The 12,390-nt window shown below is 45.3% G+C and overlaps 1 protein-coding gene across 2 annotated transcripts in view; it reads left to right on the forward strand.

Moving 5' to 3' along the window:
- The window catches only part of IL7R (interleukin 7 receptor), a 29,347-nt gene extending 17,682 nt beyond the window's left edge, over nt 1-11,665 (forward strand). Inside the window, exons 4-8 of one of the 2 annotated variants that reach the window (XM_004322254.4) lie at nt 3,692-3,849; nt 4,859-5,027; nt 6,604-6,697; nt 7,641-7,716; nt 8,130-11,665. In XM_004322254.4, the coding sequence (XP_004322302.1) occupies nt 3,692-3,849; nt 4,859-5,027; nt 6,604-6,697; nt 7,641-7,716; nt 8,130-8,633 (1,001 nt within the window). In that variant the 3' untranslated portion in view covers nt 8,634-11,665. Of the gene's footprint in view, nt 1-3,691; nt 3,850-4,858; nt 5,035-6,603; nt 6,698-7,640; nt 7,721-8,129 lie in introns of those variants that run through there. The other variant, XM_073802054.1, reaches the window with a different exon arrangement.
- Nucleotides 11,666-12,390: the final 725 nt, after the last annotated feature.

A 12,390-nucleotide genomic window follows, 5' to 3' on the forward strand; every position in this document is an offset into this window, starting at 1 on the left:
CTGAGGTAAGAAAGGTTCTTTTTCAAAACCTCAGAGATACCCTGGTAGAGGGGAATGTCTAAGCCAGTTATGGTACATCAGTGCAATGGAATCCTAACTTCTTGTATTCATTCTACCTATGGAGTTTTACAAGTGAAACCATGTATGTAGGGAGAATACTGTTCAAAGTGATGGAAGAGGTGCATTCTCTTTCTGGTTTTAAATACTATGGCTCTGTCTCTCCCTCTTCTCAACCCCCTCCCTTCACCCTCCTAAAAGAAAATTAAAGGTAAGAGAGCAATACTCATTAGAGGTGACAAAGAGAAACTTGGAATCTAGTCTCAGTTTTGTACCACTAATATAGTAAAGGGCAAAAGCAGAAGTTCCATGTTTGAACAGTCATCTTGTAGAAAAAGCAGAGGGAGAGTAGAAAAGAGACATTAGTCACGACCAGTGTGAGTGCGTAGGGGTGGTGGCACGACAGGCTCTCTCTGATATTGGGACACAAGCAAGCTGAGTTTTGGTCATTTGGAGACTAGGCTGCTATGGATGGATGTTCAGTTTGTACACAGGGCACTACATCTACAAGTTCATCATTTACTTTGCAAATATGTATTTACTCTCGGAGAGCAGGCAGAGAGGGCAGAGACTCAGTCTTGTGACAGAGTCCTGAAGCCCCAGGGGAGAGCCCCTTCTTACAAAAACCCACCCCAGCACAGAAGGCCCACATGCATCTTAGTGCGTGAGCATGTGAACACTCAGGGCACGCCCACAGGCTCTTGGTGGCAGTCTGCCCCATCAGACTCTCCAGATCTCATATGCCCAGTGCTCTTCGAAGTCCACATTCTGTACCACCCAGCAGATGGAAAACCTGACCGGCCGCCTCCTCTGAGGGACCAGAGGAGAGACAGGGTGTGCATTCTGCTGGTAGCATAGGTCTACAAAGGGGTGCTGTGAGCACCTCGGGGCTCTGGAAAGCACGCCTGGGCAAGCAGCATGAGCGGTGGTGGAGACATGTCTCCCAGTAGCATCATCTTCTGGTTCCTGATGCTACAGTTCATTAATAGAACAGTCATTTAACTAAATTGACATTAGATGCTGCTGATTAAACCCCAGAGCCAAAGGTCCCCTGCAGCCACCGGTCCCCTCACTCACAACTCCTTCTTTAGGTGTGGGTCCCCAGTAAGCCTGGAGGGGCAGCTTCTGTCTCCCCCCTTTTCTTGTCAGGGTAAATTCATATAATAGTTCAAGTTGTGCCAAGAATAAATTAACTTTTTAAGATGTTGCTTGAGGAATGAGCACCTTTTTCTAAGTTGCTCAAATGTACCATTGGGTTTAGAAGCAGAACTGTGTGGGGAGAGCCTGCACAAGCCAGTAAGAGAGAGCTGAGCACAGAAATAAAAGCTCAGTGAAGGAGAGAGAATTCATTTGTATCACTTTTTAGATTCTGCATATAAGTGATATCATATGATATTTGTCTTTCTCTGTCTGGCTTACTTCACTTAGTATGATCATCTGCAAGTCCATCTATGTTGCTGCAAATGGCATTATTTTACTCTTTTTAATAGCTGAGTAATATTCCATTGTATATATATATATATATATATAGCACATCTTCTTTATCCACTCCTCTGTCAACTGACAGTTAGGTTACTTCCACGTTTTGGCTATTGTAAACAGTGCTACAATGAACATTGGGGTGCGTGTACCCTTTTGAAGCATGTTTTTCTCCAGATATATGCCCAGGAGTGGGATTGCTGGATCATATGGTAGCTCTGTTTTTAGTTTTTTAAGGAACCTCCATACTGTTCTCCATACAAATGAACTTATTTACAAACCAGAAACAGACTCACAGGATAAACTTAGAGGATGAACTTATGGTTACCGGGGGGAAGGGGAGGGGAGAGGGATAGATTGGGAGTTTGGAATTGACATGTACACACTGCTATATTTAAAATAGATAACCAACAAGGACCTACTGTATAAATAAATAAATTTTTAAAAAAATAAATAAATGAAGGAGAGTGAGACTCAGGATCAGACAGAATTGGATTTACATCTTATTAACTCATCCTATGGGGGCTGAACTTAGCTAATTAACCCCTCAGACTCAGTTTCCTCATCAGTATATTGGCAATGAGTGAGTGTTGATGCAAGATGTCATAAGTTAAGAGCTTGGCACTTAGTAAGTATGTAATCAACATTAGTCTGTTCTTCCCTGAATTCTTCCATTATTGAGAGGCCTTGGGAGATGGGGATGCAGCAAGGGATTCAGTGTCAAAGGTTTTGTTGAGAATGTGACTCTTAATCATTTCCTTGAATGGCAGGTAGAAACTGGCTTGGCTGGTGTCAAAGGACTGACAGTCTTCTCTGTTTCTCTACACCCACTACCTTTCCTCCTGCTTCCCTTTGGGGTATCTTCCCTGTTTATAGTGCATCTAAGGGTAAAAAAAGGTAAACTTCCCCTTGCAGAAGACATCCAAGGGTAAAGAAAGAAGCACTTCCTCTTTTTCAGTACCTCTGGGGGAATCAAGGCAGGAGACATTTAGGCAGCCACCACTACGAGCAAGTGATTATGACAAGGGGGCCAAATTTCACCACGTGAGCTCGTTTTACTGGGTCAGCAAGTCAGTCTTAAAGCCCAGATCATATAGCCTGGAATCCAGCTCAGTCTACTGTGTGAAGTTGTGATGAACACATTAACAATTAACAATAGGTTTAGGTTAGATTTTAACCTATGCATCTCCCAATCTCTGTCTGAGATCAGCCATGCAAACAAGTGGCTGCCCCATCCCTAGACAACTAAGTTCCCAGGCTTTAGTGAAAGAACAGCAAAGACGCCAAGACAGGGAAACCCCAAGTCAAGGGTGGGAGGTGTCCTGACACACATGTGCTCATAGGATTTCAGTACCTTTCTCCGGGTTTGTTCTGCCTGAAATAATACCTCTCTCCCTCCCACAGTATTTCATATATGGTGCCTCTGATCCTAGGCAGGTAGACAGGAGAAAGAAGCCAGAGAGGAGTTTAGAGCTAAAGCAAACAAGACTGAAGAAGCAGGCAACCTGCAGTTACACCAGAAGTTATAAGCCAGGGCCAGGATGCAGATCCCCAGTTTCCATGTAACTGAGATGAGGTGTAAGGCCCCCGGTTTTAGCAGAATAATGAAGACTCAAAGTTCAAATTCTCCTGCTTCGGGGCTAGTTAGTAACAAGTCCTCTAGTACTCAAAAGGAGAAGAGAATATGTTTTCTGCGTAAAATTAGCACTAGCTACTGTAACCAATATGCCCTAAAACATATATCTCCACCACCATAAGTTTATTTCTTGCTCATGTAAGAGCCAAAATGGGTGTTTCTAACCTGTGGGTGGTGCTCCTTAAAGCAACATTCAGGGCTCCTCCATCCTGGGGCTCCACTCTCTTCAACGTATGGCTCCAAGTGGCAGAAGGAGACCGAGCATTGGGGTCACACATGTGGGGTTTCTGGGCCAGGATGGGAGGCGGTGCACATCACTTCCACCCACATCCTTCACAAGAACACACCCAACTGCAAGGGAGGGTGGGAAATGTAGTCAGGCTTTGAACCGGGAAGAAGAAGAAATGGTTTTTACTGACCCAGAAAAGGAATGTGATTTTCAGAGTAGATGCACTTTAAAAATTATGATTATTTCCTTGACTACCCCATAGAATGACTTCATTTCTTTTTCCTTTTCAGTTAAACCTGAGGCTCCTTTTGACATAAGAGTCGTCTATCGCAAGGGAGCAAATGACTTTGAGGTGACATTTAATACATCGCACTTACAAAAGAAGTATGTGAAAGAATTAATGCATGAGGTAGCCTACCGTCAGGAAAAAAACGAAAATGATTGGATGGTATGTAGGTCAACTACATTTATACGTTATAAAATTTATGAAGATGTATATAAAAATATCTTAATAGGACTTCCCTGGTGGCGCAGTGATTGAGAGTCCGCCTGCCGATGCAGGGGACACGTGTTCGTGCCCGGGTCCGGGAAGATCCCACATGCCGCAGAGCGCCTGGGCCCGTGCGCCACGGCCGCTGAGCCTGCGCGTCCGGAGCCTGTGCTCCGCAACGGGAGAGGCCACAACAGTGAGAGGCCCGCGTACCGCAAAAAAAAAAAAGAAATTAGGCTTAAATTACCACACATACAACTGACAGATGGTTAATATTCTTAAAATATAAAAAGGTCTTATGAATCATTAAGAAAAGGACAAATATGACAATAGAAAAATTAGCAAGAAAGTTGGAAATGTCTCACAAAATAGAAAATATGTAATTTCAATAAGTATAAAAAACTAATAATCAAATAAATCTAAACGTACATAACCAGAGGTATTACTTTTTACCCATCAAATTGATAGAGTACTTTTTCCTCCTAAGGATGACACACGTTATTGGAGAGACTGTGTCTCTGTATTGCTATTCACGATGTAGAATTATATCTTTCCAGAGGAAAATGATTCTTGCTCACTAACCTTACCATTCCCTTTCATCTCTCCATGGGATGTGAAATGGGAGGGAAAGAAAAAGAAGAGATTAGACTGTGGAAAGGAAGGCGGGGGCCTGGGAGTGATTTATACCCTCCCTGACTGGGAGAGCCCAACTCACCTGAATAAAGAAAAAGACCCATTTTATCACTGCCCTCCTTGACCACTTGCAGCATTGTTTGTGAGCTCACACACTCTGCCCCAATTCTGCTTCCAACCCCTCCACGTCAGAGCTCCTTTTTCTAACAAATATGAGAGAACCTCCAGAGAATGCCCACATGACTAAAGACACTCAACTTGAAATGATTTGGGAGATGTGAGCACCGCCTCTTTTTCCACCTTAAACATGTAGTGACCTTTTTTTGCTCTTCAGCACATGAATTTATCCAGCACAAAGTTGATGCTCCTACAGAGAAAGCTACAACCCAATGCAATGTATGAGATTAAAGTTCGGTCCATCCCTAACACCAACTATTTTGAAGGCTTCTGGAGTGAATGGAGTCCAAGTTTCCACTTCAGAACTCCAGAGACCAATGGCCCAGGTGAGAAGTGACTGGAGTCTGTTCCCCCACCCCCACACCCCCACCCCCACCCCCACCCCCACCCCCACCCCCACCCCCACCCCCACACCCCCACCCCCACCCCCACCCCCACCCCCCCCACCCCCGCCGTAGTGCTTTGCATGTCAAAGTCTGTGAGAGACAGTGAGAGCTAGAGAGATGAAACAAACCTACAAGTTAGGACTCCCCAGAGGGCATTCTTACACTTTCTTTGAAAAATGACCTACCATCTTTGCCCCTTTTGTGAAGAACGAAGAAGGGGTGGGAGTAGGAGTCTTAGTCACTGATCAGCTGATGTAGGCTCTCTGGACTTTACTGTCCTGGGCACTCCTGGGAGCCACTAGTTCTGAACAAAATTCCCACCCACTACCTCTAGTTTACCAATTCAGACTGGGATCCCAATGGCCGGTGCCGCCAAGTCCCTCTAGGGAATACCATAGGGGGTGGCAGATGGGTAGGCTGGTGTGGCTTTCGCATGTCTCCTTTTCTAGAATAATGAAGATATCCTGGGAGTCTAGGAACTGAGAACAGCCAGAAGAACCAAAGGGCATAGCTCAGGCAGACCACTGGGGACCCAGAGCACCCCACATATACCTTCCCTTTGGGGGATGCACGGAACAGCTCTGCTGCACCGGCCTCCCGTCCTTACCCTAGGAATTGCTGAGGCTGCAGGGTAGAGCATCTCTCATCATTCCCCTGCTCAGCTTCTCTCTCTTGCTGGTGGAAGTTAGGCAGGGGGTACTGCTGTCTTTAATGTTAGGTCACTTTTAAATTCCAAGTGACAGATCAGGACCTGGTCTGGACCTGGTCACCTAAGTCGGTGCTGAAACCGTGTACAAGCTCCTGTGTCCTTGTCTTTTGAAGTGAAAGGCTGACTCAAGAGTTAATGATTGAGAAATGTGAAGGTGTAGAAACAAAGAATAGCTATTGGGCGGGGGAACTGGTAACAATTTATAGATTATAAATCCGCCACATCTGCCACCGAACTCATGGTTCCCTGAGAGATACAGTTAAAGGCCTGACACACATTCCTAAGTTGTTTTTAACAGGAAGCACACCCCTACCAGATGAAAACTGCTGACCACAAGAACGTAGACCCTAGACTGTTTTGAACCAGAAGGTTGATGATGCTGACTCCCCATTCCCTCCCCACCAACCAATCAGAAGAATGTCCACAAGCTGACTACGCCCTGCTCCTTGAACACTATAAGACTCCTCACTACCCCCTCCAGGGTGGGTCACGTAGTCTTGAGGGCATTAGCCCGCTGTGGCCCCATTTGCTTGGCAAAGCAATAAAAGCTACTCTTTTCTATTTCACCCAAAACTCTGTCTCCACGTTTCTATTCAGCACCGGTGAGCAGAGGCTGTTTCAGCAACACTGTCACTTACTGAAGCCCAAATTCCCCCATAAAAGCTAGTACATCATCCTGTTTACTGAAAAGCAACTTTCACGAAATAATAAATGGGCCCAAGTTACTAAATAAACTCAAAGCATCCTGAAAGTCTCCCCCACGGCACGCTTCATGATTGCTAACCAAGATCTATCCTTGCCTTCCAGGGGAGATGGATCCTGTTTTACTAATTATCATCATTCTGAGTTTCTTCTCTGTGGCTCTGATGGTCGTTCTGGCCTGTGTGTTGTGGGAAAAAAGGTGAATTTCTTTAACTAATCAAGAGAGTGTTTATGTGGGATTCCAGACAGTCAGAGCTCTAGTCCTGTTTATTGATGAGAAAACTGCAAAGGGGAATAAGGCATTTCAGGAATTGCAGGGCCCTATATCCCTCTTCATCCTCAGGCACTGATGAATTTCCATAGTTAATGTCACAAGAGGTAAAAATATATAAACTGAACATAGGGCAAATCCTCCCCGCAAACCTTTCCTCCCAAGTGTCCTCAGTGGGTAAGAGCCATCCCCCCAGAATGCCTGGGCAGCTGGAGGGACCCATGGGAAATGCAGAATGTTTCTGAAGTCTTAGCTTTCAGCACACAAATTCATGAGACTTTTGCATTCTACCCCATGATAGGGCCATGCTTGTTTCATCATTTAGACACACTTCAGTAGAGTTATTAATGTTTTAGGAAGATGCCCTCAACACAGGGTCACATACCCGCTGCCCCCCAAGATACTCCAGTTTCTAAAGTACCACCCTAAAGCAATTTCCCTGTGTAACTTTGAAAGTATGTCTCACTTCCACCAAAATCAGAGCAGAGGAGTTGCTGCCAATGAAGAGAAAAGAAAGATGACAAAGCCTATTTTGGGGAGTAGATGAACAGATCAGATTTTAGTTTCGTAGCTACATCATTGCCAAGACTTATTGTTCCTTTTCTCCAGGGCCCTTGGCCAGGGATGTATCATTGTTGTCTGGTTCACAGAGTAGATCAGTGACAATGGTCTCTGGTCCAACCCCTCTATGGACTGGTGGGACTCTGAGGCCCAGAGAAAGCAAGTCACTTGTCCAAGGTCATCCACCTAGTTGTGGCAGAGCCAAGGCTAGAAATCTGCTCTTCTGACTCCTGGCTCAGAGTCAGTGGGAAGGTCTACTGTGCCTGCTGCCTCCACCATTCATTACATCTTCAATGTCCTTTTATTTCAGAATCAAGCCTATCATATGGCCCAGTCTCCCTGATCATAAGAAGACTCTGGAACAACTGTGCAAGAAACCAAAAAAAGTGAGTGCGTCTGGTGCTTCCATCACTATGTCAGAGGCATCCTGGCAGCCGAGAATGAGGTTGCAGGATGAAGAATGGCTGAACCTCAAGTGTCGGTCTTTCGTGTATCACATAACTAGGGCCCCTCATAAGATGCCAGCTGCAGGTTCCTGGAGGTGGGAAACTAAAATGAAATACAAGTCTCAGAATTTCCCAGACTTCCCCAGGGATACTTCAGACCCTGAAGTATCACAGCACCTCCAGAGGCAGAGAGTCAACTAGAACATGTGGGTAATTCTGTGACATACCCTGGTAAACCCCTGTTGGAAAGTTCTTGAGCTCTTTTCCTGAACAGAACATTTGCTGATGTGTCTCTCTGATGCAGTCTTAATGCCTCTCTCTCTCTCTTTTTTTTTTTTTTTTTTTTGGTGCAGAATTTGAATGTGAGTTTCAATCCTGAAAGTTTCCTGGACTGCCAGATTCATAAGGTGGATGGCATTCAAGCTAGAGACGAAGCAGAAGGCTTTCTGCAAGATCCTCTTCCTCCACAGCTAGAGGAGACTGAGAAGCAGAGGCTCGGAGGGGGTATGCAGGGCCCCAACTGGCCCTCCGAGCATGTAGGCATCAGCCCAAAAACTTTCAGAGGAGAGTCGTCATTCAGGTGCCTGGCTGGGAACATCAGTGTGTGTGATGCCCCTGGACTCCCCTTCTCCAGGTCCCCAGATTGCAAGGAAGGTGGCAAGAATGGGCCTCTCCTGTACCGAGACCTGCTGCTTGGCCCTGGAACTACAAACAGCACCCTGCCCCCTCTGTTTCCATTCCAACCCGGAACCCTGACATTGAACCCTGCTGCCCAGGGGCAGTCCATCCTCACTTCCTTGAGATCAAGTCAAGAAGAAGCCTATGTCACCATGTCCAGCTTCTACCAAAACCAGTGAATTGCAAGAAATCGATGGCCAGAACCATCATGATGAACAGAGATAACTGAGTCCCACTCTCGCTCACAGCACAAAGAAGACAAAATGAAAGCAGCCCCTCGACATGGTCCACAGGATTCTGAAACAGTGTTTCGACCACACCTCCCTGCTTCAGTGGCAAGAGACAGGAGGCAGGAGCATTCTGCTCCAGGCAATGCAATGATTCATTTATTTCAGAAAGGAAAAAAAGCAGAAAAGAGTGAAAGAAAGGGTGGAGGAAAAGATGGAAGGGTGGGGAGGGCAAAAGGGAGCAACGGAAGAAAGAAGGAGAAGAGAATTAGAATAAGAGACACCATTATCAGGAATCACTATGTACAATGCTGTGCTGCATGCTCTACACATCTTTCCGCACTGCATCCTCACAATAATCCTGGGAGGTGGGTGCGATTAGGATCATTCTCTACGTTACAGATGATGAAACTGTAGCTTACATTAGCTTATCCATGCTCCCCACTCAGCAAGGAATAGAATCAAGATTTGCTACCCAGGAGTCTAACTGCATCTCCTCCAAGTCATGTGCCTTCCTCTTAACTAGGGACTGTCCCATTCTCGAGTGCCAAACCTCACTTAGAACAGGGTGACTCTATAATGTATTGTCCAAACTGGGTCACTTTTGCAAGTGAAAGGGGAAGTTATAAATAATCACTGCAGGACAACAAGCGTAAACCGGGACAGTCCCAGGCAAATGGGGACCTGTGGTCACCCGAACTGAAAAGGCTACCAGGAAGACAGGGGCGGGAGGAATGGCCTCATGACATATGAGGCACCATGGCCAGCCATGTCTACAAAAAGTGGAGAAGGTAAGACGGAGCCACAAAGACCATTTTATTCCATTTTTCTGAAAAAGTGCTCAAGAGAGAATCAACTAGAAGCCTGGAATTTCTATTTTTAGTTATCAAGAGCATGACCCACTTGCTCCTCCCACCCAGGGGCATCCACTGATGATGGAAGAACCTGTTACTGACTCAGGACACTGGTGCGTTCGAGCCGTGAGCCAGGACATAATGTTTCTATACGTGTAGAGACTTCCCAACCCAAATCCATCCACCATCCTGATTTCTATCACCATGAATGTTGCCACAAAACTTCAGGGGGAAGGAATTACAAGCCCATGCAGCGAGTGAGTCGACTGTGGCCATTTTCCCGAAGATATAGAGAACATCTGACATGGGTCCTCTTGCATTTCTTGGTCCAGATAAATTTTTAAAGGCTGTCTCAAGCCAAATCAAGGCAGCGAAGCAGTCTCAGCTCAGGGCAGTGCAGCTGATGCCTCTACACAGGCCCCCATACCATCCCCATTGCCACTCTGGGTATACACAGATCAGGAAGGACATCAGTCCAGGATTGATATTGTTGTTTGGGAGTTTGTCCTCATTGTTGTCATTTATGTTTTGCCTTTTTTCTTTGTTGTGTTTTTAGTTTGATTGGGGGGAGATTAAGTGCTTTTAATTTTTAAAATTTTCTTTTTGGTTTTATTTTGTGATGTCTGTGAAGTGAGTTTTAAATAGTGGACTCATAGACCTTATCTGTTGGCTTAGAGACCTAATGATAATCAGACTAGTTCACTGTTGTACCTTCCAGTGCTTTTCTCTGAATCACTAGCAATGACTATAGTCCCATAATCCCTTAGATTTGCTCAGCACTTTTGTGATTTTTCAAAGCACCTCTGTAAGCATTACCCCTTCCGTTTTCTTGACAAGTATTTATGGAAAGCTTGCTCTGTGCCAACCACAGCGGTAGGCTGGGAGGTCTAAGACAAACAAGGTTGGGACCCTGCCCTCATAAAGTGAAAAATCTAATGAAAGGTAGCTTGCAATCAAATCATTATAACACAAAATGCGGTCATGGAGGCATGTTCGAAGCTCCCTGCTGGAAGGCAGGCAGGGAAAATGCCACAAGAGTGGTACACATCTTTGTGGAAGAAAAGCAGAACCTGCCTGGCGTGAGAGCAGAAGACATTTTCCACCAGGCAGAGGTCGGTTATTTACCTTCTGTAGAAACGTGAGCCAAGTCTCGAGGAAGAGGTCATCACAGGAAACCTCACGCCCAGCCCAGCCCTCTTGCATCTTATTCATAGAGGTCCTATGAAGTACTTACCATTATTATCTTTGCCTGATGTGAAAATGGGGACACAGACAAGACAGGTAAGTTACTCGACCTTACATGCTAAGTCAGGACTGGAAGCTGTAAGTTTGTATCCCTCATATACATAAACAATCTCTCAAAGAAAGGAGGGGATAGGTCTCAAGGAAGATCAAGGTCCCTCCAGCTTTAAAATCCTGTTAGCATAGATTATCATTTGAATTCAGTGTGTGAATGTCTGTCTGTTACCGGAGGTATGTAAAATCTGTGTATCATACTCTTATAATCATAACTGCTGCTAATGCCTGATTATATACTGTATAATGTATGATTACAAAGTTGTTCTGACCAACCCTCTTTGGGATTTCATTAAGAAAGAAAAACTCCTGGTCAGAGACAGTGCATAAATTAGAGATGTAAACTGCTAGTTCTATATGGTGTGAAATGAAAAGAAAACTGATAAGTAATTTGGTCAATTAAACAACCACGTCTGAATCTAGGGCACCCTGGCTTATTCTACTGACTTTCTACCAGCCTTTGCCTCTCCCTTCATTCTCATTTCCAGGGGAATTTGCTTCAGAAAAGCCAAGTGTGGGCTGTTTCAGATGTGCATGCTTGTGTTTTCAGAGCATTTGTAGAGAGGCTACAAGACTTAGAATTGGTCAGGAAGGCAGTGAGCATATGTGATCAGACAGCTGGAATGATGGAGATCAGATGGCATTTCTGCCAGTCCCGTTGTTTCTCTTCGGGGTTATTCTTTAAAATATCCATTGTTCACTACACCTAAAGTCTCTGATTTGACTGTGTACTTCCACATGCATTACAAACATTTTGCAGTGCTGCTAAGTGTATTATAAGTATCCAATGTGTGTTACAGTCATATATTTAATTAAACACTATGGAACTCTCTGTGACTGCACTTGTCTTCTATGAGAAATACGAATAAAAGGATATCCAAAATGGGCCATGCTTCTCCTCAGCCACTGGAAACATCCCGGTGTCATTTGCTGTTACTTTATGGATTGAGATTTTCAGAGGAAACTTTTTTCCTCAATTAAGTAATTCATTTGCAAATTAACGAATTAGCAATTCATTGAGGATCTGCTCTGCATTACTTTGCACTAAGCTGGGCGCTGGGGTGATGGAGATGAGATGGGATGTCGCTCGCAATCACACGGGGACAAAGACACATTGGAACAGTCGACAATGTCATATGGGGGTGATGAGCCAAAATATCAGCCATGAATCTTAGCTTTAGGCAAATAGGAAACAGCTTTAGCTAATTTGAGCAGGAAAGGAATTTATGAAAGGCTATCAGGGAGCTCCCAGAATACCTGGGAGGGCCAAAAAACCAAACACACGGAGGCCACAGAGCCATCCCGCATCTCAACCACTGGCACCTCCAGAAATGGGAAACAGCCCTTCACTGCCACCACCCGCTCCAGAGCAGACTCGACAGCAGCATCCCAGAGCTGCACATCACCGGCTCTGGTTTAAAGGCAGAGCAGGAGCCTGTGGCTGAAAGCAGCTATGCCTCGTCCTGTGTCTGGGCGCCAGCAGCGGGAGTCGGGGCAGAGAATAGCTGGCATTTGCATCTTCTGCAGTGAGAGGCAGGCTCTGCTTCACAGAGCCGGGA

The sequence above is a fragment of the Tursiops truncatus genome, chromosome 3, assembly GCF_011762595.2.
Source record: "Tursiops truncatus isolate mTurTru1 chromosome 3, mTurTru1.mat.Y, whole genome shotgun sequence".
NCBI classification, from domain to species: domain Eukaryota; kingdom Metazoa; phylum Chordata; class Mammalia; order Artiodactyla; family Delphinidae; genus Tursiops; species Tursiops truncatus.